This window comes from Equus quagga, chromosome 2, assembly GCF_021613505.1.
Source record: "Equus quagga isolate Etosha38 chromosome 2, UCLA_HA_Equagga_1.0, whole genome shotgun sequence".
In the NCBI taxonomy this organism is placed as follows: domain Eukaryota; kingdom Metazoa; phylum Chordata; class Mammalia; order Perissodactyla; family Equidae; genus Equus; species Equus quagga.
Genome location: NC_060268.1, coordinates 174,623,643 through 174,647,547, shown reverse-complemented (window position 1 = coordinate 174,647,547; position 23,905 = coordinate 174,623,643). Strand labels below are relative to the sequence as shown.

General features: G+C 49.9%; 1 protein-coding gene across 1 annotated transcript in view; it reads right to left on the bottom strand.

Annotated features, from left to right (window-relative positions):
* The window catches only part of HTRA1 (HtrA serine peptidase 1), a 51,598-nt gene extending 27,747 nt beyond the window's left edge, over nucleotides 1-23,851 (bottom strand). The window contains exon 1 of the mRNA XM_046653720.1: nucleotides 23,229-23,851. Coding sequence (XP_046509676.1) covers nucleotides 23,229-23,826 — 598 coding nt within the window. The 5' untranslated portion in view covers nucleotides 23,827-23,851. The remainder of the gene's footprint in view (nucleotides 1-23,228) is intronic.
* Between the last annotated feature and the right edge of the window lie 54 nt (nucleotides 23,852-23,905).

Sequence of the window (23,905 nt, the reverse complement as noted above, 5' to 3'; positions counted from 1 at the left end):
ACATACACACACTACACTCATACACACATACATACACTCATACACACACATACAATTACTAGAATCTTGCCACTAAGGATCATTAACTACTTCTTCTTTCTGACTTCCCAAATAGGCATGGGAGAATTTGCCCACATGGGGTGAAAATGAGCATGGGTGTTTCATACACATACACACATGCCTCCCTCCAGCAAGGGCTGCAGCACTCCCCAGGTTCTGGGCTGTCCGTGAGAGCTGTGACACCTTCAAGTCCTCCCAGCTCTCTGAGCTGCACATCCACAGGCTTCCCCAGGGCCCCACAGCATCCTTTCCTCAGACTGTTTCCTCGGTCCCTGCCATAGCTCTGTGTCCCTACCAGGGACTTCAGTAACCCAACTCAATACCACCGGGCACAGGGACATCTGGGGGACCAGCCTGCCTCTCCAGCTTTCCTTCTTGGAAGTGAGAGACCATCAATGAACAAAGTCTGCTCTCGGTCCTGCCTACCGGGCTCTGAGCTGCGTTATTTCAGGGCTGGAATCTGCCCTCTTTTTGCACAGAATGATTTTCTAAGGTACAGAAAACGATCTGCAACTCCCAGGCAAGATAAACTAATTCAACAAATTCGTGGTACCATCATTCCATTATTTTTGCTTTCAAAATTCTTTCATATGGTACCTTATTCTTATTTTCCCCACCTTCCTGCAGAATAGGAAAATCAGATACTGTTCCGATATTATATTCAGGGAAACCAAGGCTCATAGACTTTAAATGACTTCTCCATAGACACTAAATTTCCTTGATAGAGTGTAAATTAACAGGAAAATCTGACCACATCCATAGTTTTTCCACTTAATGCTGGCCCCATTCGTGCCTGCTACTCTCCAGGTTTCCAAGCGGTTGCAATTAATCGGTGTGTCTCCCTGAGTTCTCCAATGGGAGATACAAATAAGGGGATAGAAACGTTCCTTCCAACACGGAACCTGGCGAACATCACCCAGAGACAGCTGTAAACAAACGCATCTGGGCTTCCTCAGACCAGCTTCCTGGGAAAGGCCAGAAGGAGGTTTAAGTCCAACAAGGCCAGCAGCCCCCAGGGAAGTGCGGAGTCTCTGACTCCCTCCCAAGAAGGAGGATTAGTAGAGTCTTGCCCGTAAGGATCATTAACTCGCTTCCTCTTTCCAATTTCCCAAATAGACGTGGGAGAATTTGCCCACATCAGGGGTGAAAATGAGCATGGGTGTTTCCAGCTAAAAGGAGAACCAGTTGCTTTCTCACACAAACTAGAGACAGTGGCTCCAGGGCCTGTCCACCATGGAAAAGCAACAGTTGAGAGCAGGGAGGATGCTGGCCTGGACACTAGAAGGCCTGGGTTCCATCCTCACTTGGCTGGGTGGCCTCCATTTCTCCACGTGTAAAATGGGACCAAGTGCCTCTGGGAGGAGCTGTGGAGTCTACTCCAGCTCCAACACTCTATGATCTGATCCCTATCTCCCCCTCTCACCCCAACATGCTACAGCAAGACAAAGAGCTTGTGGGATTTGAAATTGGGCACAGGACTCTCCTATTTCTGCAGACAGTAAACAGAAAGGAGGAGCAGCGGGAGCACAAACCATACTGAAAAGCCCAGCTGACAGGCCTTCATTGTGCAGCTTAGATGAGAAAGCACCCAGTGACCTCCATAACCATCACTTGGTGGACCGGTGTCAACAGGAAAATTAAATAGAGCAGAAACAAGTGAACATAAGGAACATCAACTAATTGTTCAAAGATGGGCAAAATGTCAAACCAAAGAAGAAGGGTTTGGCTCCTCCAAGTGCAATTTCAGAATGAGGAATAAAAGTGTCTCTAAGAGCAGCTTGGCTCAGTGTTAGAGTCCTGTTCCGCTTAAAAGATGGTCCATCAATCTAGAGGAAGTTGCTGCGGCCTCATGGTTTTTAGAAACCCTGGCTGGCCCCATCTGTTCTGATCTCAACTGCGGGTCACCTGTCTTCCTTCCGGAGGGATCAATCCAGGTGGAGAATTCCCAGAGAAGGACTCAGGTTGGCTCTGCCACAACCCACTCTCTGAGCGGTGCAGATGGATGGAGGGCTGGGGTGTGCAGGCCGCTCAGCGTTGGGAGAAAGGGTAAGAGCACAGGCTTTGTTCTTAGATGGATCAGTGTGATACTCGGAGCAGCACTTACTTGCTGTGTGACCTTAGGTATGTCACCTAACTCCTCCAAGTCTTATTCCCTTGTCCGTAAACTGTGATGATAACACCCAGCTCAATGTATTTTCGATGATTTTATGAGCTACTGTATATGAAATGCCTAACCAGGTCATGGCATACAGTTTAAAAGAACGGGTAAAGGTCCCACTCTGGGCAGCTCTAGGCAGCTATGAGCACCACACACCTCAGTGGTGCAGCAGAGAGGTAAAGGGAGAAGTGAAGGTGTCCAGAGAACCGCTCTCCCCACCTTGGCAAATCCATGTAGGTCCTGGAGGCTGCTCCTAACAAGGCCATCACGGCCACCACTGCAGAGGCAGAGATCCAGGGGAAGCCGGGTGGCAGGCCGGTTTATACAGCTTTGACGTGTACCTCTGTTCCCCAGTTTACAAGACTACCCCACAGCCACTGCAGAAGGCAGACAGGCAGCTGGGTCAGGAGAATCATCTAGGCTCAACTAAGACTCAGCTGCCCTCTCAAACTCCCACGGAGCAACCAACCTGCACCAGGAAAAGACAGACACAATGCCCTCTGTGAAGTCAGGGCCTCGTTTAGTTAGGCCGGAACTGGCATGGCAGAAGGTAATGAGGATGGGAAGCCTCATGCAGGGTCAAGGCCTGGCCCTTCTAATGGCTCCATTACTGTCCAGAAAGCTGGAATTGGCTGGCGTTCAGTAATGGCGTTCATTTACAGAAAGCTAGCCATTCAAAATTCAGATAAGTGAAAGTAAGGTATTTCCTGATATTCCTGATTAATGAAAAAAGAGAAAAAACAAAAATGACCAATATCAGGAATCAAAGAGGAAGCATCATGACATATCCTAAGGACATAAAAAGTAGGAAAAGAGAATGTGATGAACAAATTTGTGCAAGTAAGTTCTATCACTTAGATGAAATGGACAGGTTTCTTTAAAAGACATAAGTTACCAAAGCTCACTCAAGAAGATATAGATAACGTGAACAATCCTATATCCACTAATGAAATTGCATTTGTACTTAAAAACCTTCCTACAAAGAAAATTTCAGGCCCTCATGGCTTCATTGGTGAATTCTACCAAACATTTAAGAAAGGAACAATATTAACACTTCACAAACTTTCCCTCAAAACAGAAGCGGGGAAACACTGCCCAACTTACTCTATGAACTCACCATTACCCTAATATAAAAGGCAGACAAAAGACACTATAAAAACTATAGACTAATATCCAGCATGAACATAGACCAAATGTCCTTAAATTTTTTAGCAAATAGAAATCAGCAATATAATAAAAAGAATAACATATCATGGCCAGGTGGGGTTTATGCCAGGAAAGAATAAACAAGGTTAGTTTAACATTCAAAAATCAAACAATGTAATTCACTATATTAACATTCTAAAAAAGAAAACCCAAATGATCATCTCAACAGATGCAAAAAGAAGATCTGACAAAACTGAACACCCATTCATGATAAAAACACTTGGCGAACTAGAAAACAGAAGAGAATTTCCTCAACCTGATCAAAGGGATCAACAAAAAAACCTCAGACTAACATCAGACCTAATGGTGAAAGAGTGAATGCCTCTCCTCTAGAAATAGGGACGAGGCAGGACATCTACTTACACCACTTTCATTCGACATTTTACTGAAGTCCTAGACAGAATAATTAGGCTAGAAAAAGTAATTACAGGCATAGAGATAGGAAAGGAGAACATAAAACTGTCTTTATTTGCAGATGACAGTAGGGTTCACATAGAAAAAGCTTAGGAATCTATAAATATACTACCTAGAAGTGAGTTTATCAATGCCACAGGATAACAGGTCAATATACACGATCAAGTGTATTCCTATGCACTAGCAATAAACAATTGAAAATTGAAATTTTAAAAATACCAATTATAACAGCATCAAAAATATTAAATACTTAGGGAGATATTTAACAAAATATGTGCATGACCCATACACTGAAAGCTACAAAATTCTGCGGAAATAGATTAAAGACCTAAACAAATGGAGTGAGATCTCACACCGACAGGTCAGAAGACTCCCTATTGATAAGCTATCAATTCTCCCAAAATTGATCTACAGATTCAACGTACTCCCAATGAAAATCCCAGCAGGAGTGTTTGTAGAAATTGGTAAGCTATTTCTAAAATTTATGTGGAAAACAAAGAACCTAGAATACTCAAACTATTTCTCAAAAAGAGAAAATTGCATGAATGACTTCTAGAAAGTGATTTTATTTTAAACAAAAATTCTGAATAACTAGGATTAGTAGAATGATGTCACAACATTCTACAGAGACAGACCTTTCCGCTTACCTAATAAATATTTATTATTACTGATTTTTAACACAACAAATGACCCATTAAGAGTTGCCAACATTGCCTTAATTTTATGAGTTTTTAAACTGCCAGGATTCCATCAGAAGATAATAAATGATTCATCTTTACAACTACTTTTTTTATAAACTACTAGTCAAGCACACAACGCCACAAATGTTGCTGCCTGGGAACCCAGCATCCCTGGAGTTTTACAGATAATACTTCTTAACTACTTTCCACAACTTCCTTATAGGAGGAAAGAGAGACACACACCCAGTGTTGGTAAGTTTCAATAATTATTATCAAAATTAGATTAACAGACACTTCCATTATTAAATGTTTACTGAAAAGCACCAGGCACTAAGTTAAGTACTGGACATACATTATCACATAGAACGAAATCTGTTGCCGTAAAAATGAAAATCACAAGGAGGGGAGTATGAATCAGATAAGACTTTTATCTGTGTTTCTCTCAAAAGATTTAGCACAAAATCGGACATGTGCTAAACAGCACTTTAAATCGTACATCGAAATGTGTATTTCATTCATCTTGAACGCAAAGATGTCAGGTAAAGATTAGATGTGAGGCAGGAAGAAGAAAGAAGGAAGTCTTTACAGTCTTAATGCCACGGTTCTCAAACTCTGCCCCAAGCCACCCCAGGGTGCCACAGTGAACTCATGGGATAGTTCATCTTTTCTGGTGAAACACAGTGATACTTGATATCTATTGGACACCTTGAGAACTAGCTCAGAGCAGTTCACACTTTCAAAATCAGATTGCACCACATTCCTTTTGATGATTCCACATCTTTGTGAATTTGGATTGCTGGTGGTCGCTAGTATTAAAAGCAAGTACCATACAAAAATCAATGAAGAATCAACGTTGAACAGTACACGGGGTGGCAGCACCCAATCGGATTCCAAGATTTGAGAGGGCTTACGGCAGCCAACAGGTGCACAGAGCCCAGTCGTAAGTCAGTGTTTACTGAATAATGAAATTAAAATATCACTTTCTCTTTTATTTTTCTATCAAACGACTACTATGTTGTAAGGACACAAATACTTATTAAGTTGTTGGGGCCTAATTACTTGATGAATGAAACTGTTGGGTATGTCTTTTGGCCTAGGGGCGCCACGAAAACATTACTGAAACACTAAGGTGCCATAAACCACGAAAGTTTGGGAACCCCCGCCTGACATCTCTTGGGCTCTCTGCAGCGGGTAACCCTGGATCCCTGCACAGCTGCAATCACTCAGAGCAGAAGTGGATTCGCAGGGGAGTCAAAGCTTCAGCCTAGAGCCCTCCACTTGCCCCGCGAGGGACCCAAGGAAAGCATTCAGCTGTCAAATGCTTTGGGAAAATTTGTAGAAGTAAAATATTTAAACTATAGTTGATTGAAGCCGTGGTCTCCTTCCCTGTCACACATCTCCTGTGCTGTCAGAGTGGCTGATATTTGGGGGTAAATGTGGGCATTTAGGGGGAGAAGTATTTTCAAGTATTCAAAGGTGAAGGTGTACCTGGCAGTTAACAACATCGTAACATTTTTCTGGGTTTTGTGGAGTTTGTCCACTTTTTAAAAAAATTTTTTTTTTTAAAGGTATGCTTTTTTTGGTGAGGAAGGTTGGCCCTGGCATCTATTGCCAACCTTCCTCTTCTTTTTTCTCTCCCCAGAGCCCCAGTACATAGCTGTCTATCCTAATTGTAGCTCCTTCTAGTTCCATGTGGGACGCCGCCACAGCATGGCCTGATGAGCGGTGTGTAGGTCCACACCCAGGATCTGAACCGGTGAACCCCAGGCCGCCGAAGTAGAGCACGCAAACTTAACCATTCAGCCATGGGCCAGCCTCATTTTTTAAAACACGTAATTTGTGGTAGTTTATTTTTTCAATCTAAATAAAGAATCATTTTCATGCCTAATGTTATACTTATTCATAATTTTGAATTTTTTCTCTTAAAGAGGGTCCTCTTAATTGGACAAGTTTCAGATCCCATAAAACCTGGACTTGCCAGGGGAGAGGTGGGAGTGCCCATTCCTGCCCAGGTAGCAAGGCCAGGTCCCATCCCTCCCGGCTCCCTGGCCCCTTGGAGCACACAGCTGGCTCGCAGTGTAAGGGGTCACCTGAGCCAAGCCAGCAGGACACCTGAGCTACACCTAGAGGACATGCCACTTTGGTCAGCTGGCTTCTCAATCACTGACCAGTCACTGTGGCCAGCGGCGGGGGATCTGCTTTAGAAGGACTGACAGAGCCCCCAGGCACTCCCTGGCAGTCCCAGGGAGCTGCAGGGCGGTCCCCTCCCCGCACCAGTCAGCAGCTACCCAGACCTGGCCCCGGGGGTCCCAGCATCGGGTCCTGGATGCTCTGCCTGTTCTCAGCTCCGTCCTTTGTCCCTTCTCCATGCAGAGCTGCCGGCCCTCTCTCACCTTGGCACGGCAGCTCCGGTTCACAAGCTCAGAGTGTCTGGGATAGACAGGAGTGCCAATCTGAACTCCAATCTCAGTATTTCCTCGCGGGGTCAAGGAGGCTGAGAAAGGTCACAAGGCTGCATGTGAATCCCAGAATGACTTCAGAGCCAGACCTAGCCTCAAATCCCGCTTCTGCCCCTTACAGCTGTGTTACTTCAGGCAGTGGCTTTCCCTGCCCGAGCCTCAGTCTCCCATTCTGCCACATGGAGATAATACCATCTACTCCTGGTGGGTCGGGGTGCTAAGTGAGAGTGTGCACAGAAAACACTAAATCTTAAGCTGGTCTCCAGCCGTGAGTGGCTTATCATCTCCCAGGGACATTTCAACGCCTCCAAGTGGCTCCTCCCACACTTACAGAACTTCTAAGAATCCCACTTCTACCTTCTAACTCAGGCAGGTCTGGCCTGTTTTCAGAGCCTCCCCTTAACTAATAATTGCTACTTGGGGAGCATGAACTTCATGCAGGATCCCACGGCCACCTCCTGTCTGACCCACAGCTCCCTGTATTACGCGGCTTTGATTCCCCAACTCCATCTCCCAGGACTCCTTAACGCACACTCTCCACTCCCACAAACCTCTCACCGGACCTCCAGAAATACTGGGCTCCACGCCCCCTCCTTGCATTCACACCTATTTTTCTTCCTGCCTAGAGCACTTATTCTCCTTCTCCATAGCTCCCCAACCTTCGATATGGGCAATAAAATAATACCACCAACAGGAATAGTAACAGTCTCATTTATTCAGCATCCACTCTGGGTCGAGCACAATGCTCGGCACTGAATAAACGTCATCTCTAATCATTCCTGCAAACCTGCAGGGCGATCTTATCCCCAGTCTACAGAGAGATGGAAAAACGGAGGATCAGAGAAGTAAAGCACGTTGCTGGAAGCCTCGGAGCTGGCCAGTGGCAGAGGCGGGAGTGCTAACCCCATCTGTCTAGCCCCCAAGCTGGAGCTCTTGGCTCTGCATCTGGGGCCTCCCTTCCAGGTCCCAGCCCTTCTCCCCCACCGGCCTCCAGCCCCCTGCAGCCCACGCGGTTGTGGGAACATGCTTCCCACTTCCGGGCCTGAGAACTCAGGGCCAGGATTTAGGATTAACAACCCAACCTTCGCTTCCAGCAAGAACAATCGCGCTTTCCAATTTCTCCACAGAGTTGATAAGCAGAGCTAATTTGGAAAACAGAACGCACTGTATTCGAGGGAAAAGAAATGAATCCTCCTTTATTCAGAGGGAACAGCATGTTCCCAAAATTCAGATCAGCTGCAAGAGCAGATTGATCAAATCACTAGCATTTTAATGCACTGTCCTACATTCAGGACTGGCTAGATCATTTGCAGAGCCCAGTGCAAAATGAAAATGTGGGGGCCCCTTGTTGCAAAACTAAGAATTCCGAATGGTCGCAACAGAGGTCTGGGGCCCTCTGAGTGTGAGGCCCAGTGGGACTACGCAGGTTGCACACCCACAAAGCCGGCTCTGCCTGCATTCCAAATTCATTTGACTTAAAACCCAAAGTGCAGACGAAGTACTGAGAAGCATCACACTTGCTCAGGAGCTGATTGAGATGCTGCCTTAAGCTGGTGCAGCCGACTCCAGGGGCTCATAGAGCACTCCACGTGCTGGGAGCTAGGCACCCATCATCCGTTATCCGAGATGCCAGGCACAGCTCACACACTGGAGAGGCAAGCTCCTCGTGCTAAAGCTTCCTCAACTTTAAAATAAGGAGGCCCTGGGCCAGCCCGGTGGCATAGTGGTTAAGTTCACACGCTCCACTTCGGCAGCACGGGGTTCACAGGTTTGGATCCCAGGCACAGACCTACACACCACTCATCAAGCCATGCTGTGGTGGCATCCCACATACAAAACAGAGGAAGACTGGCACAGATGTTAGCTCAGGGCCAATTTTCCTCACAAATAAATAAATAAATAAAATAACATAAGGAGGCTCAACCTGGTGGCTTCCAAGGTCTCTCAGGCTCTCATGAAGAAAGGGAGGGAATCACTTGTGATTTTTCACCTAAGTTCTTCAGCTTTAAATGCCAGCAAAGGTATTGGTACTTTAAAGACTACAGATCATAGCGCAGCCCAGTTCCAACAATTGGCAGGATTCAGGGGAAGGATGAAATGTGAAGAAATTCAGCCAAAACGACAGCTGGACCGGGCCAGGGTCTGCTGGCCAGGACAGAGGCAGGTCGGCCAGGGACAGCTCACCTTCCGGCACTCGCCTCGGTCTCCTCTTCCTTCTGTCACGTGGGCCTGGGCACAAGTGACAAAAGAAATAAGCCTCTTTCAAAGGGCACAAAATGCATTGTACAGAGGCGGGACATGAAGGCCGGTGGGAAACATGTTCCCATGTTCACTTGAAGGGCCGGGAGACCCCTCCTGACTACGTAACCGCCAGGAGAAGTAATTACCCCTGAGATGCCAGCTTGGGCCCACCAAATCCAAGTCCACTGCTCTAGAATCAAAGTCTTTGGGAAATTTCGCCTGGTCACCAGCAGACACACAGCCAGCCAGGCCCGCACTGGCTCAGAAACTGTAAATAAGGAAGCAACCAAAGCAGGCCCCCAGTGGGGTGTCATGATGATTTAAAATAGTCTTTGGGAATGGTTCAGTTGCTTAACACTCCTCAGCTGTCATCAGCCACCCCCCACAGCCCCAGCTCCCCCAGCAGGAGTCCCCCATATGAGGCCCAGTCTCTGGAGCCCCATCCTCCAAGGACTGGCCTAGACTCAGACCTAGAATCCAGTGACTCCCAAGAATTTATTGCTGTGGGGGTGTATGCAGGAGGCTGTCCTCCTCCCCAGCTTTAGATGGTCCGAGGGTCACATCTGGACATTCCTTTGTCCCCAGCATGGCTAGATGAAAAGCAACTACAAAGAAGCCACTTGCTGGGTAAATAAATGCAGGTCCAAATCCAGGGGGGACCCCAGGAGGAAACTACCCTCCAGACCCAGCATCTGCACACACGGTGGGTCTGCTCTCACCCGTTCTGCTCCACTCACAGCTTGGCACCTCTGCAGAGAGGCCAAGCGGCGCCTGATGAGGCAGGGGGAAGCGAATGCAGTCAGGGCTGGATCCAAAGGTGGTCCCTCCAGCGCGCCTCCACCTCCCCAGCACCGTATCACCGTCAGCCAAAGGGCCCCCACACTTCTGATGGGGATAACAGACAAAACAGAGAGGATGAGAGGGCCACAGGCCAAGGCCAACTGATGCTAGTGCCTGCAAGGGCCAGGCGCTGGCACGGCAGGAAGAGAAGACCTGGCGTACTGAGCTCTACGCTGAACGAGGGCTCCCCGCCACATCAGGACTTTGATTTTGGAATTGGAATTTGGGCTCCACAAGTCTGGCCAAGCACAGGCACCTGAGGCCCGAGTAGGACACCTGTCCCCCGTGGGCAGGGCGTGGAGATGGGCCCAGGAGGCAGGCGGTTAACTAACCTGACACCGCGCAGCTGGGAGAGGGGCTGGTCAGGGCGGGCAAGGGAGATGATTTTTCACTAAGAAAAGCTCTCTTTGTGAGGCTGCATGATGAATTCGAGAAGTACCTGAGAGGCACAGGAGGAGAAGGCCAGACCAGCAGAGGGGGAGAAAAAGAGCCAGCCTGGCTGCATTTAAAGGAGCCAGAATGGCAGAGAAACACAGAAGCTCCCTCCTCTGCCCAGGAACTTTGACTGCTTTCTCCCTGAGGGTCAGGAGAGAAATCAATCTAAACAGGTTCCTAATGACTAATGAAGCATGAAGTACACAGGGGATGGGGCCTCGTGTTTGCATGAGTGGTTGCCTGGGGGAGAAACAGGAAAGCATAGCCCAGTCTGTGCAGCAGAGATGCCCCGAAAGACTCATTTGCTCCACGTTTTCAGTCGGAGTGACTGCATTGTGTCTGATCTACTGCATTAAATTCCAAGGAAACTTGTCAGCAACAGCTCCGACCCAGAGTCCGGCCTAGCACTAGTCTGGGGAGTGAAGGCAGCAGAAACAGGAGCGAGACTGCACATTCCAGGAAACCAGACCCCTATTGTAATGGGTGCTGCGGCTGCAAATTCCAGGGCGCTGGGGGCCTGGGCACAGAGGGGCCCATGCAATTAGGTTTCCTGGAACCTTGCAGGGAAAAGGCACAGGAAGGAAAGAGGCATCACTTGGCTGTGGCCAAGACAGCAGACGGAGGTCTAAAATAAACCTGAAAATCCTGTGCATCATCAGTGGCACCGTCCGCATCTAAGGAAGGATGAAATGACAGGGCTGTGAAGACACAGCTTTGGCATCAAGCTTGCCACGGCCAAAGGCTCTCGGACCTATTCTCGTTAAAATAAACTGAATTCACAAGTAGCAACTGTTAACTGTTTTTTGAAGGTTCAAAATTGGATGACAAACTACTATACTCTCTGTCTTTTACATAGAAATAAAATTCAGAAGCGTTCCGTGTGACCCCTTTCTTTCTTCATCACGAATAAAGGAGGAAGGGGAGGCGGAGCCTGGGAGCCTGGCCTCGGTCTCCAGCCCACACTGGCACTTCCAAGCGCTGGCAGACCCTCTTTCCGGTGCAGTCTCCCAGACGGCTCAGAGTGGGAAAAGCTCGCCCGACGCCAGACCTCAGACTGCAAATCCATCCCCCACATCCATGGTGCCCTGAGCGAGTAACTTTGCAGGGGCCGGGCCAAGGCTGCAGCAGATGGTGCTGGAAGAGTGGGCAGGTGAAGGAGCAGAAAGACCCACCCCAACAAGTCTAAGACAGTCTCCCCAGATCAGCAACAAGCTTTCGGGGGCACCTCGCCAGTTGGCTGCAAACGCCTAAATGGGCTGTCAGTCACACGCACAGCCCAGTTCTGCAGCTTCAACTCTACTAGTAAACGGTGCCTTTTCCAGAACAATGTGTCTATGTTTAAAGGCGCCTGTCACTGACAATCACTTTTTAGTCTCATTGGCAAAAAAAAAAAAAAAAGTCCTAGCTTTGCACACCATGGTGGATGCTTGGGTTTGGTCAATATTGTTGCATTTAACAGTCTCTTCTGACCCATTTTATGTATTAGAAAAAAGTTTCTAATCAATTCCACCACACGATTTTTTTTCAGAAGTCTCCCGCACGCCCGCCATGATGTGTCTATTATTGTCTTCAGGGAAAGGGCTGACGACTCAGTTCTCGAAAACACCATTAACTTTCCTCTTGATAAGCATCTGGCTCCCGTCTTGACCTTCCCAGATTTCTCAACTGAGTTCTCTTCCTGCTCCGACTGCTCCTGGTTGTTACGTCTGGAGGGGCCAAGGCAGTTCGGGCTCCTGAACCCTCCAGCCGCCAGCAGCAGACTGGGAGGCGATGGTTCAATTGATTAAGGGGTCTGTCATCAGCCACCCTCCCACAGCCCCCGGTGGAGGAGGGTGGGCTTAGGGGAAAAGAAGAGGAGGGTGGAGGGAGGGATGTGGTGTGACAGTGAACTGAAGCCCTCTGTCCAGGAAGGGGACGGTTATTCTCAAGAAGCACCCTGTGCCCATTTGCTGACGAGCACTACTGTCGTTGAGATACGAGGAAGAGAATGAGAGGAACTGGTAAAACTGAGACGGAAGCCAGGAGGAATCTTTGGCTCAAGTAAGAAGTGAAAAGTGGACCCCGAGACCCAAGATGAGCCACTTCCCCTCTCTGGGCCTCACTTACCTCACCAGTAAGATGAGGGGGTAGGCTAGACCGTTTCCGACATCCTTTCCAGCTCCAAAAAAGTTGTATGATCTAATAAATCCAAAAACTCCGTTTTCTCATCTTTTCCTTTCAACACATAATTCCCATCCATATAGAATATTCTTATTTTCAACACTGCTTCCTGGGTCATGTGCTCCAGTTTCTTCCACTACAAGAAGTCAGAGCCTTCTTGCCAATTTAGACTTTTAAAGTGACTTTTGGGCCTGGGATTTGGGCTCCCCATGAGAGAGAGAAAATAAAAGTCTGGGCTTCCTATATTCACATAACAATATTATTTGGTTATAAAATGGAATGAAGTGCTGATACATGCTACAACATGGATGAACCTTGAAAACACAATGCTAAGTGAAAGAAGCAGTTACAAAGCACCACATGCTGTGTGATTCCATTTACATGAAACGTCCAGAATAGGCAGATCCACAGAGACAGAAAGCTGATCAGCGCTGCCTGGGGCTGGGCAGGGGGGAAGTATGGGGTGACTGCTAATGGGTACTCAGTTTCTTTCTAGAGTGATGAAAATGTTCTAGAATTAGAACACAGATAATGATGACAGTTGCACAACTCTGAATATATAAAAACTCTGAACTGTACACTTTAAAAGGATGAATTTTATGGTGTGTGAATTCTATCTCAATAAAATTGCAATAAAAAAGGAAAAAATTAATGTCACCTGTTTCTTTTTACTTTTTTAAGGTGGCTACTAGACAGCTGGATTTTATCTATGTGGCTCACGTTATATTTCTATGTGTACAAAACATGTGAATCAACATATTCTTCACTTTTCAAAACAAACACAGTCTGGGCTCCTCCTGCATCCTGGACAGAGCTGGCATCCGGGAGGCTCTGGGCAGGGAGCCCTGGGCTGGGCATTCAGGGACTCAGGCTCTCTGTCATATCCTGGTTTGTGACCTTGAGCCTTCACGTCTCCTCGCTGGTCCCAGTTCCTCACTGAAAACATGAGTTTTGGACCAGATGACCTGACGATTGCATGACCCCTTCCAGGTGAGACAGTCTGTGATCACAACTCCATCCCCAGGTAAAAACAACTTTTAAAAGTGCTCAAGCTACCCCAAACCTTGCTTAGCTCTTGAAATTGATCAATCTGAGAATAAAAGTAACTCAAAGACAGACCAGGTGATTTACCAACAGCAGAATGACCAGTTTGGTACTGTTCTATTCCATTTCTCCGGAAGAATTTCTTTCAGGGGAATTTCTTTTTGGCTGCCCCAGCCTTCAGTGACTTGAGAGGTTGATAATTCCATAGCTGATGGCAATGAATATGGATACAACCCTCCTGGAAAATAATTTGGCAATATACACCCAGGGCCATGAAAAATCCATATCCTTCCATCCTGTCATGGCACTTCTTAGTATCCTCCCAAGGGAATAACTCTAGATACAGAAACAGCTGTGAATATGACAATGTTCGTTTTAATACTGTTTGCTAGAGCAGCCATGGCCCAGATGAACACAAAGTGGAAAACAGTCAACCAGATGGCGCTGATGCTCAGGACAGAAATGATGAAGCTGCTAGAATGATGGCAGAATCATGGACCTTTTTTCTTCCTTTCTTCATCTTTGATGTGATTAAACTATTTATAATTTTAAAAAACTGGTAGAGTACAATATGTCATCAAATGTATGAATGCATTTCCCAGGATGTCTAAACAGTATGGTGAAAAGAAATTAAAAAGAGCCTTTATGCAAAGAAGGGAGAAACTCGGTATAGTCATCCCAAAGAAAATCGAACCACAGCTTAAAAGACATGGGAGCATCTCAGCCCTGACGTTTCTGGCATATTCACCATGATATTCATACTGATTTTCTTTTCCCTTTAGCAAGAGCACTGTAATTACGGTTCAAGGGCATTAATATGTACTTAGAACTCTTGAGGGGAGAAATCAGTCATTGTATGGATAGCTTTTGGGTCATCTTCCAACCCAAGGAGATTATCTGGGGGGGGGGAGAGGTTTCCTTAGCATCATTTTGTAACAGAAGACTAAATGAAAGTACCCAGTGTTTCTCAGCTTCACAGGAAAATCCCACGGGTGGACCCTGGCCTCTCCCGTCCCAGCAGGAAGGTGCGGCTGAGGTGGGGAGGGCTTAAGAGCTCTACCTTGGGCCTCAGGACAGAGTCCACACTGGACCCCCACTAACGAGTTGGGCAGCTTATGAGAGTTGTGTAACCTTTGGGTGCCTCAGTTTCCCCATCTGTAAAGTGAAGGGTTGGGCAATAGGACCTGCAAGGACTTCCACACTCAGGCTTCAAGCTGTGGGATTCTGTCCTCTTTAGAAGCCAGCTGATGGCTTTGGCCAGCTACCAGTGTGTCTGCAGGAAAGGAGGTGTCCTTGTTCTTACGCACAAGATCCCAGAAAACATGAAAATGGGGACTGATGTGGTTAGAGATGGGTTGTGGAAGGTGAGAGCACAACGATATTTTCCAGAGGATACAGCATTATATGGTTGGCCAATGATGGGCATTGCGAGGGAACAGACTGGATGAGAAGTAGTATAGGACACCACGCGGGCCGGCCCCGTGGCCGAGTGGTTAAGTTCGTGCGCTCTGCTTCAGCGGCCCAGGGTTTTGCAGGTTCGGATCCTGGGCACAGACCTAGCACTGCTCATCAAGCTGCGCTGAGGCGGTATCCCACGTGCCACAACTAGAAGGACCCATAACTAAAAATATATACAACTATGTACCAGCGGGCTTTGGGGAGAAGAAGGAAAAATAAAATCTTTTAAAAAAAAAACCCACTACTTTAAAAAAAGGCCACCACAGACAGAAAGGTATTAGTGTACATGGTCCTTTCTAGATTGTCTCAAATTCCTGCCCTTCCTCCTGGACCTTCTGTGAGGTTATCAGACTTTTCCTACTGGGTTTTTTCCAATGAAGGCTGAACCATATTGGACTACATTTTTCAGAGGCAAAACTGTCAAATTGGTGGAGAAATGTCAAGCTTAGGATCAAAGGAACCTCAACTCAGGCCATTTCTTGACCAGCAAAGTCAGCCTGAGAAGAACAGTAGAGAGCACATCACAGGCTCCCCAGTAAGCAGCAGGTACTCCTCTGACCTGGACACAAGAGATGGTCGTGTGCTCTGTATAAGAGCTGGGGTGCTGGTGTTTTCAACCAGAGCCTTCTGACCTTGCCGATGATGATGGTGAGCTCTGCCTGTAGCTTTCCTGAAACAGGGTCAGTGCCCCAGGGCAATTCAGTCACTTTGGCCAAGAGCTGCCATGTCTCAGTGGGACAAGAGGCCCAGAGGAGACCTACGTCTTGACACCCAGGAAGCGCATTACTTTTTCCATCCTTCTGGCTCCACTCTTTGGTGCCTAGAGTCCCGGAAGACTAAGGTTGGCAGGCAGAAGGCAGGCAGAAAATCAGTAAGGGTATAGTTGACCTGAACAGCACGATCAAACTGCTAGACTTAACCAACATTTATAGAATACTCCATCCAACGACAGCAGAATATTCTGCTGTTCACATGGAACACTCACCAAGAGAGACCACATTCTAGACCAGAAAACATACCCTAACAAATTCAAAATAACAAAATTCATACAAAGCCTGTTCTCAGTCCACAATGGAACGGAACTAGAAATCAACAAGAGAAGGACAGCCAGAAACTCCCCAAATATTTGGGTATTATACAACACCCTTCTACATAATGCTGAGTCGAAGAAGTCTCAAGAATAGTTGGAGAGGGAGACAGACTTGGGTTCAAATCCTGGCCCTGCCTTCTCCCACTGGGTGGCCTTGGACAACGATAATTCACCTCTGGGAGCCTCATGGATTTCCTCAGCTGGGGAATGGGGACAACGGCTCCTCCCTCTCTGGGTGGCGATGAGGGAAGAGCAAGACTAGCCCAGAACACAAGGAGCACAGCGCCCAGCTCCCAGGGAGCACTCAGTGCTCTCAGGTCATTGTTCTGTCCACTGTTGTTTCCTCCCACGTGGCCATCCTGGAGAAGGTGGCCCCCCATCCCCCAGGCTAGCTCACTGTGTGCCAGAGGAGAGCAGATGTGACTGCTGACTGCTTTCTCTCCACTGTATCCAGTGACAGCCATCTGCCCGGGCAACCCCAACTGGCAAAACTCTCTGTGTCCATCCATCCCCACCAAGTGGTGACTGCCACTTGGAATACTGGCCCCAGAGAGAGGGCTCTCCTAGTCACGGGGTGCAAGATGACTCAACAGCTGGATGATCCGGTAAAATGTCTCTGGAGACTCTGGGAAAGGGAACTCTACTGCAAGTCTCACCAAACCCTGAGGAAAAACACAGCTCGCCACACAGACGGGCCTACTGTCTTCTCGAGATCTGATTGCACAACTAAAGAAAAAGATGTTTCCTGAGGTTTGAAAATACTGCACGAGGCTCTGACTCATTAACGCAGGGCTTACTCAAATTTGAAAATTATCAGAAATCCCAGCCACAACAATAGGCCCAAGGAGACAGGATTATCTCCTGGTGAGGGACCAGCTGCTATCACACAACGTGGTGGAGGATTGTTTTTATGAAATATGCTGACTCAACAATTTGTTCTAGGAATAATACCCTAAAATAATAGGGTATCTGTGGACTCTCAAACTTTTATTTTCCTTAAGATGTGAGCAACCTGCCCTTGTGAGGACCTTCCAAAGCATGGAAGCCAAAGCAAGCATCGTTCAAGAAGGTCCCAGGGCTGCTATAAACCGCCATCTCCTGAGTGTCACAGACTCCAGGGAGGGTTAACGAGATGACATTTGTAAAACCCCAGGTGTTCCAGACACGCAGCTCTTTGCTCAGAAGTCACACACTTCTCAGATGATACAGACAACCACGGGGGGTTTCAGAGGGTGACAGGCAAGGCGCTGTCTGAGTCCCTCTGCCCAGGGAAACTCTCCTAACATACTTCTTGGCAAATTCCAAGTCAGCCTCCAGGATACACGTCCCACATCACCTTCCTTCTCTAACCCACCACCCACCTTATCCCAGGGGAGACAGGATCATTACAGCACCTCCCGCTCCGAGCTGACTCCTTGTTAGCTGTTTTGATGATATGACGATCATTATCATTCTTATAGCTCTCATTGATTGAGTTCTAGCAATGCCTCAGGCACAGCGCTAAGCACTTCATATAATTAGCTGCTTCTTTCCTCCAACAATCCTATGAGGTATGTACGTATGCACTATTATTTTTATTATTAATTTACTGGTGAGGAAACTGAGACTTAGGGAGATTCAGTCACATATGAGAAGTCACACATTTAGAAAGTGGTGAACTGACTCCAGAAGCCCAGTCCCTAAGCTGGATGCTACATGATTAACTATGAACTCATGGGCCACTGAGCCTTACTCACCGCTGACTCCCTATATCTAGACACTTCTGAGTACACCATAGGTACTCAAAAAATGCTCTGAATGAATTTAGAACTCAGAGATCTCATGTCACTGATTCCAAAAGCTGAACTCTGCGTGCTCCCAACAGTGATAGACACGCCTCTTCACTGCCACTCATTTCCGTCCTGCAGCGTGTTGTGCTGGCTGGTGTCCATCGGCGGTTCTAGACACACGTCACCCAGCAGCACAGAGTCACCCAACTTCCCTGCCACTCCTGGGAACCTTTTAGAAAAGCATATGCAATGGCTACACTTCTCAGTTTCTCTGTTGATATTAATTTTCTTTCTTCTTTTTTAATGGCAGAGAAGGTGGGGCAGGAAAAATGAAATGGCTCAGGAGGGACCTCACTCCAGAGGACCCATGGCAGCCTGGCCTTGGGGTCCCCGGGAAGGAGCGAGGGATCTAGGCTCACTGGAGCTCAACTCTTGGGGGTGGGTGTGTCATCACAGAGGTCATCCAGGGACCCTCAGCAGCCGACACAAAGCTGAAGTATAGGCAACCAGGCCCGAGACGGGCCACATGCATTCAATGCCAACCTTGGCTTTCACCATCAATAATTTAAGAAAAAGAAACAACTCTTTAAAAAGCCAGCCCAGCCTTTAAAATAGGGATGAGATAATCACAATTCTTCAGAGATTGGTTTTCTTACAAGAATCACAGATCAGTCCCGCCAGACGGGACCTCAGAGATCAGGTGGCCCAATCCTCGCATTGCTGAGGCTCTGAGAGGTCAGGGGCCGGCCACCTGGCCAGGTAGTAGCCTACGAGGGGCCAGAACCAGTGGTCAACCTGCAGCCCCTCCACCCCAGCCAGCCTTCCAAGGAACCCTCAACCACTGCCAAGCCTGATTTCTTCTTCAAACTAAGCCTGACCTGAGCTATTTATTCACTTGAAAGACAAGCTCATGGAAAGTCTGATTTCTCAATCCAAGGCACGGAACTGCATCCAGGATCACACAACTCCAAATGGACTCAGAATTCAGCCCCGCAGCCCAAAGGCTGTCGGGTGTCTGACCATGGTTAGCTCACGGTCCCCGCCACAATCGCTTACTGAATACAGTTATTTTAAGCTCTAAAGCAACCTATTTAGAGCACTTCTGGATGGAACAAAAGTTACTCAAATGCCTGGCTTTTGATACCGTTAACTTACGAATTTTATGAAACCTTAATACGTTAACTCTTTAGCAAAACCAACACAGCAAGAAAAGAAGATAACCAACGGGAGTGAGCAAAGCCTTAAACTGCTCAGAAGACACTGGGGCTCACGGTTCTTCCCCAGGAATGTGGGGCCGCCCTCCACCTCCAGAGGCCCCTCCTTGTCTGTTCCGGGGCCAGACCAGGACAGGGAGTTCCTGGATCCCCACTGCAGCTTGTAGGTCTCCGGGCTACTCTGGCTGCTGTTTGGGTCCCTCTGGCTCCCGGGGTGTGTGCTAGGAGGAGAAACGGACCAGGCCTCCAAGGTTGAGGGGGTCTTTCTCAGGGCTCTCTCCTGGCTTCTTGTCCATTTTTCAGCAGAGCTCTGCAGCACTGCACACCCTGGCTGGTCTTCTGGAATGTCTGGGAATCCGGAGGGGCCTTTCCCTCCCCACAGGCAGCTCGGGGCCCAGGGCTCTGGTTTGCACACATCTTCACTACAGCCCCTTCAGCTCTTTCGTTTTGCTTCCAAGAGGGCCACAATCATGGCCACCAGAGGCCACGCTGTCCTCCGACTCCTGCGCCTGTGGCGTGAGAGTTGTAATGCGTCCTCTGCTTCAGCTCCAGGCCACGGCCATCTGGAGCACTGTTTATTCCAGCTCTGAGCTGCAGCTTAGCTGGGGTTGGCTGATAATCCCAGCTTCTCTGTCAACAGCATAGCACGCTGATTAGGAACGGGCTCTGGATCAGAGGCACAGGTTCAAGTCCCGGGCAAGGTGCTGCTCTGCTCTGTGACTCAGTCTCCCGGCTGCAACACAGGAGCATGACAGCTCTCCCCTCGGAGGACTGCTGGAGGGTCAGTGGGTTCCTATGGGCCTGGCACAGAATAAGCACTAAATACAGGTCAGCCCCTATTGTTTGCTATTTGTCATTGCAATTTCTTTTTTTGTAATCTCCTGATCAGTAGAGAGTTTTTGCTTTAAACTAATCCAAACTGTTACCGGAGCAAAACGACAGATCCTGGTTCTCCAGTATAACTGCACACTCGCCCACCCAAACCCTGACAGCACCACTGCCTTCTGAAATAGATGATTTGCCCTCATTTCCAGAGCAGTGAGTAGAAATATTCTCTGAAGTCTCCGTTAAACAGCTTACAGATAATAGCACCATCTTTTGAATGGTGACACGGTCCACCAGCCAAAGACCCCACCACGATTCCCAGCGTGGCTCGCCTACCCGGGGACCTCGGGTCTGACAGCGTTTCCTGCCTGCCTCGCCCGCCCTCTCTGCTCCAGACGAACCCTTGTTATGCTCCTGGAAGCTGTGGAGCCCGCGCCATCTCTGGAGCTCCTTCCCCACGTGTTCACAGGGCTGGCTCCAACTTCAGGCCTCCAGTCACACGGCAGCTCCTCCAAAGGCCTCCCCTGTCCACCCCAGCTGAAACGGCACTCCCGCCAACCCTCTCCGCCAGCGCAGGCGGCCAGTTTACCTCATTTAACAAGGACACCAAGTGACCTGCTCGCGGGCAGGGCTGCGACTGAATGAAGCCTGCTGGCTCCCGGGCTCCTGTCCTCAGAGATACCTCCGGGGAAGGCAAGGGCGGAGTGTCAGATGAGGGGGGACATGGGGGTGGCAAAAGCAAAGACTTGCATTAAGCAAAGACTGGATGGCCCTGGACCTCAAGCAACTCTTGTTTCTACATTCATTCATTCATTCATTCATTCATTCATCATCCACCCACCAGGTGCCTCATATGTGCCAGGCAGACAGACAAACAGACAAGCAGTGCTGGACACACTGCAGAGCTCAATAAATATTTGCAGAAAGAAGAGAGAAGGATGAGATCAGCCTGCACCCACTGTGTCTCTCCCTCCTTCCAAGGCCGCCACGCTCATCCTTCTGTGCCTGTCCCCTCACTAGCTCTCCCGGGAGCCTGCTTTGGGCCGCATGGCCTGTAGGAGGGGACCTGTTTCCCTCCACACGGTGAGTGTCAATGATTCTGCCAACTCCAGAGCTTGCTAAGTGACTCCACCTCAAAGGCAATAAATCGGGTGCTCAAACGGTGCCAGTTACCCAAGACCCCATGCAGCGAGACTACAAACAGTAACAGCTGGCTTGTTTTTGACAAAAATAAGCAATATGCTTTTTTAAAGTCGTCACCTCACACCCAGACTACTGCAGCAACCCTAACTCCGCACTCCAGGGCATTCTGCACCCCACCGCTAAGTCAGTCCCACGCCAGGCTTTCTTTGAGCTGCGGGGTTCAAAAACATCTGAGTACACAGCACAGCTCTCCTTTTCCGCCCTGAGACTCTGCGCCACCAGCCTTGGTCACTCCTGCTGCCCGCCCCTAATGTCCCCAGCCGTACCAATCTATTCACCAGCTCCCAAACAAGGCTTTGCTCAGGCTGTTCCCCGCTCCACCTGGCATGCACTTCCCAGCCCTCTGGAAACTTCTTTTACCCTGCTTGACCTCCTTCCTCAGCCTTGGAATTAAGCATTGGGTAGGCCCTGCTAAGGCTGTCTGGATTCAAATTCCAGCATAGTGGTCCTGGGCAATTAATTCAACCTCAGTTCCTCTTTCTGTAAAACGGGAATGACAGCAGAGGCTCCCTCCTCATGGGGCTGTGAAGACTGACTGGGTGCAGTCATACCCGTAACACCCCTGGCACACAGACTGGGGCATGCAGTGGGCACTCAACAGGTGCGTGTCCATGCCCACTCCTGAGGCTCCGTGGGATCACTTCTCTCCTGGATAATTCTCCTCCCCCCTCTCACTAGGCTGTGTCCCCAGGGTGGAGACTCGGCTCCATGCTCCCGTGTTGGTGGAATACACAATCTTGGATTTCTCTTCCACTGCTCTGGCACCTTCTTCTCCATTTGAGCCAAACTGTGCCAGGCCCTAGTTAGGCATGCTGGACCAAACTCCTGCAAAGAAAACCTAGACCAGCCCCTTGCCCCAGGCTCCCCTCTCCCCCTCTCTGTGCACTGCCTGCGGTGAGGAGGCAGAGCAGAGCGTGGCTGCAGCCAAGGGCACTGCCAAGCACGGCTGGCGGGTCGCTCGGCCGCTGGATTGGCCGCAGCTGAACTCGGAATTGTTTTTCCACATGGTCTCTCTGACTGGAGAGGAGAAGCATCCTTCTGCAAGGTCCCGCGAGAGAGTTAGACGATTACTCCACCCCTCACCCCATCACCACCACCTCGCCTGCCAGGAAGGGTCTTGCTAATACAGAAAAGATGCGGAAGGAGGGAGAAGGGGTACGCTTCTTCCTCGTTCCCAACGCGGCCCCCCTCTGCCTCTGCCGATTTCCTGATCCAAAGCCCTGTTCAGCTTATTCAAAAAGAGCCACTTTCATTTTCGCAGAGTTGGCCCAAAACACGGGAAGCAAGGCAGGCAGCGACGCCGCCGCAGCGTCTGCGGTCCCAAACCGGTGCCCGGCCAGGGAGACCATCCGGAGAAGTGAGGAGCGGATGGGCAACAACTGTTCCTTCCAAATAAAAAATTAAGAGAAGTTTCCACGGGCAGGATCCATAAGAAAATGAATGCATGGTTAATTTTAAAGGGGGATAGTAAGAGGAGAAACGCAGAGAAGCAGAAGGGAAAGCGACAGAAATGAGTCCTTGTGGTCCCAACACCTCCAGCTCGCTCCGCGCGAGACACCTTTCCCAGACCCGAACTTTTCTCCTCCCTTTATGCCCACAGTCCTCGTTTGTCCTCCGGCTCCTGGCGCGGTGTGATTCCACGCGGGGCACCCAGCAGCCGGCCACCGGGCGGGACGCCCCGTCACCCTGACTCCGGGCTGCCAGACAGAGCGTGCCGGGCACCTGCTGGGCGTGGAACCGACCCCGGGCTGGGCGCAAAGCCTAGTTTCGAGGGAGCCCGCGGAACGCTGCCACCCCAGGGGCCGGTGCCCTCCTCTCCCAGCCAGTAGGTGCCTAGAACACCCTGCAGCGTCTCGCTGCCCCTTGGCTAGCCCGTCCTTCCCGCGGGGACAAGTCAGGGCTAGGATGGCGCGACTGGGGAGCTCCCCGGAGCGCAGCGCGCCGCGAGGCAGGGGTCGCCGCCCGCAGGTACCTTGGCCGCAGGCGCCGCGCTGCAGGACGATGACCGGCGGCTGGTGCAGCCTCTCGGAGCGGCGGCTAGCGGCGCGCAGCTGGCACGGGTTGGCGTAGGTCTTGGCGTCGCTGCCGCACACCGGCTCGCTGCTCGCGCACACGCAGAGGCCGGCCTGCGAGCGCCGCCGCACGGTGGCCGAGGCGGGGACCCCGAAGGACACCACACACTGCAGCCCCTCGCCGCACGGGCCCTCCTGCAGGCCGCACTCAGCCCCCTCGGGAGCGCCGCACACCTCGCAGCAGCCGCACGCGTCGCGGACGCGGCCGCCCTCGCAGTGTGCCGGCGGCGGGGCGCAGCGCGAGGGCTCGCAGCGCTCGGGACACCCGGCGGCGGGCACCGAGCGGCCGGCGCGGGCCGACTGCGCCGAGACAGGCGGCGCGAGCAGCGGCAGCAGCAGCAGCAGCAGCGGGAGCGGGAGGAAGGAGGCGCGCGGGCGCTGCATGGCGGCTCCGACGGCGGCGGCTCGAGCAAGGGCCAGAGAGCAGCGCCGGCGAGAGCGCGGGAGGGACTCCGGGGCAGCAGTTGGGAGTGCGCGCGGCCGCGCGGCCCAGCCCATTGGCCTCGCGGCGGTGACGAGCTGCCTTGGGGACGGGCACGGCGCCCGGGAGGGGGGCCGGCCGGATGGCGGGAGGGAG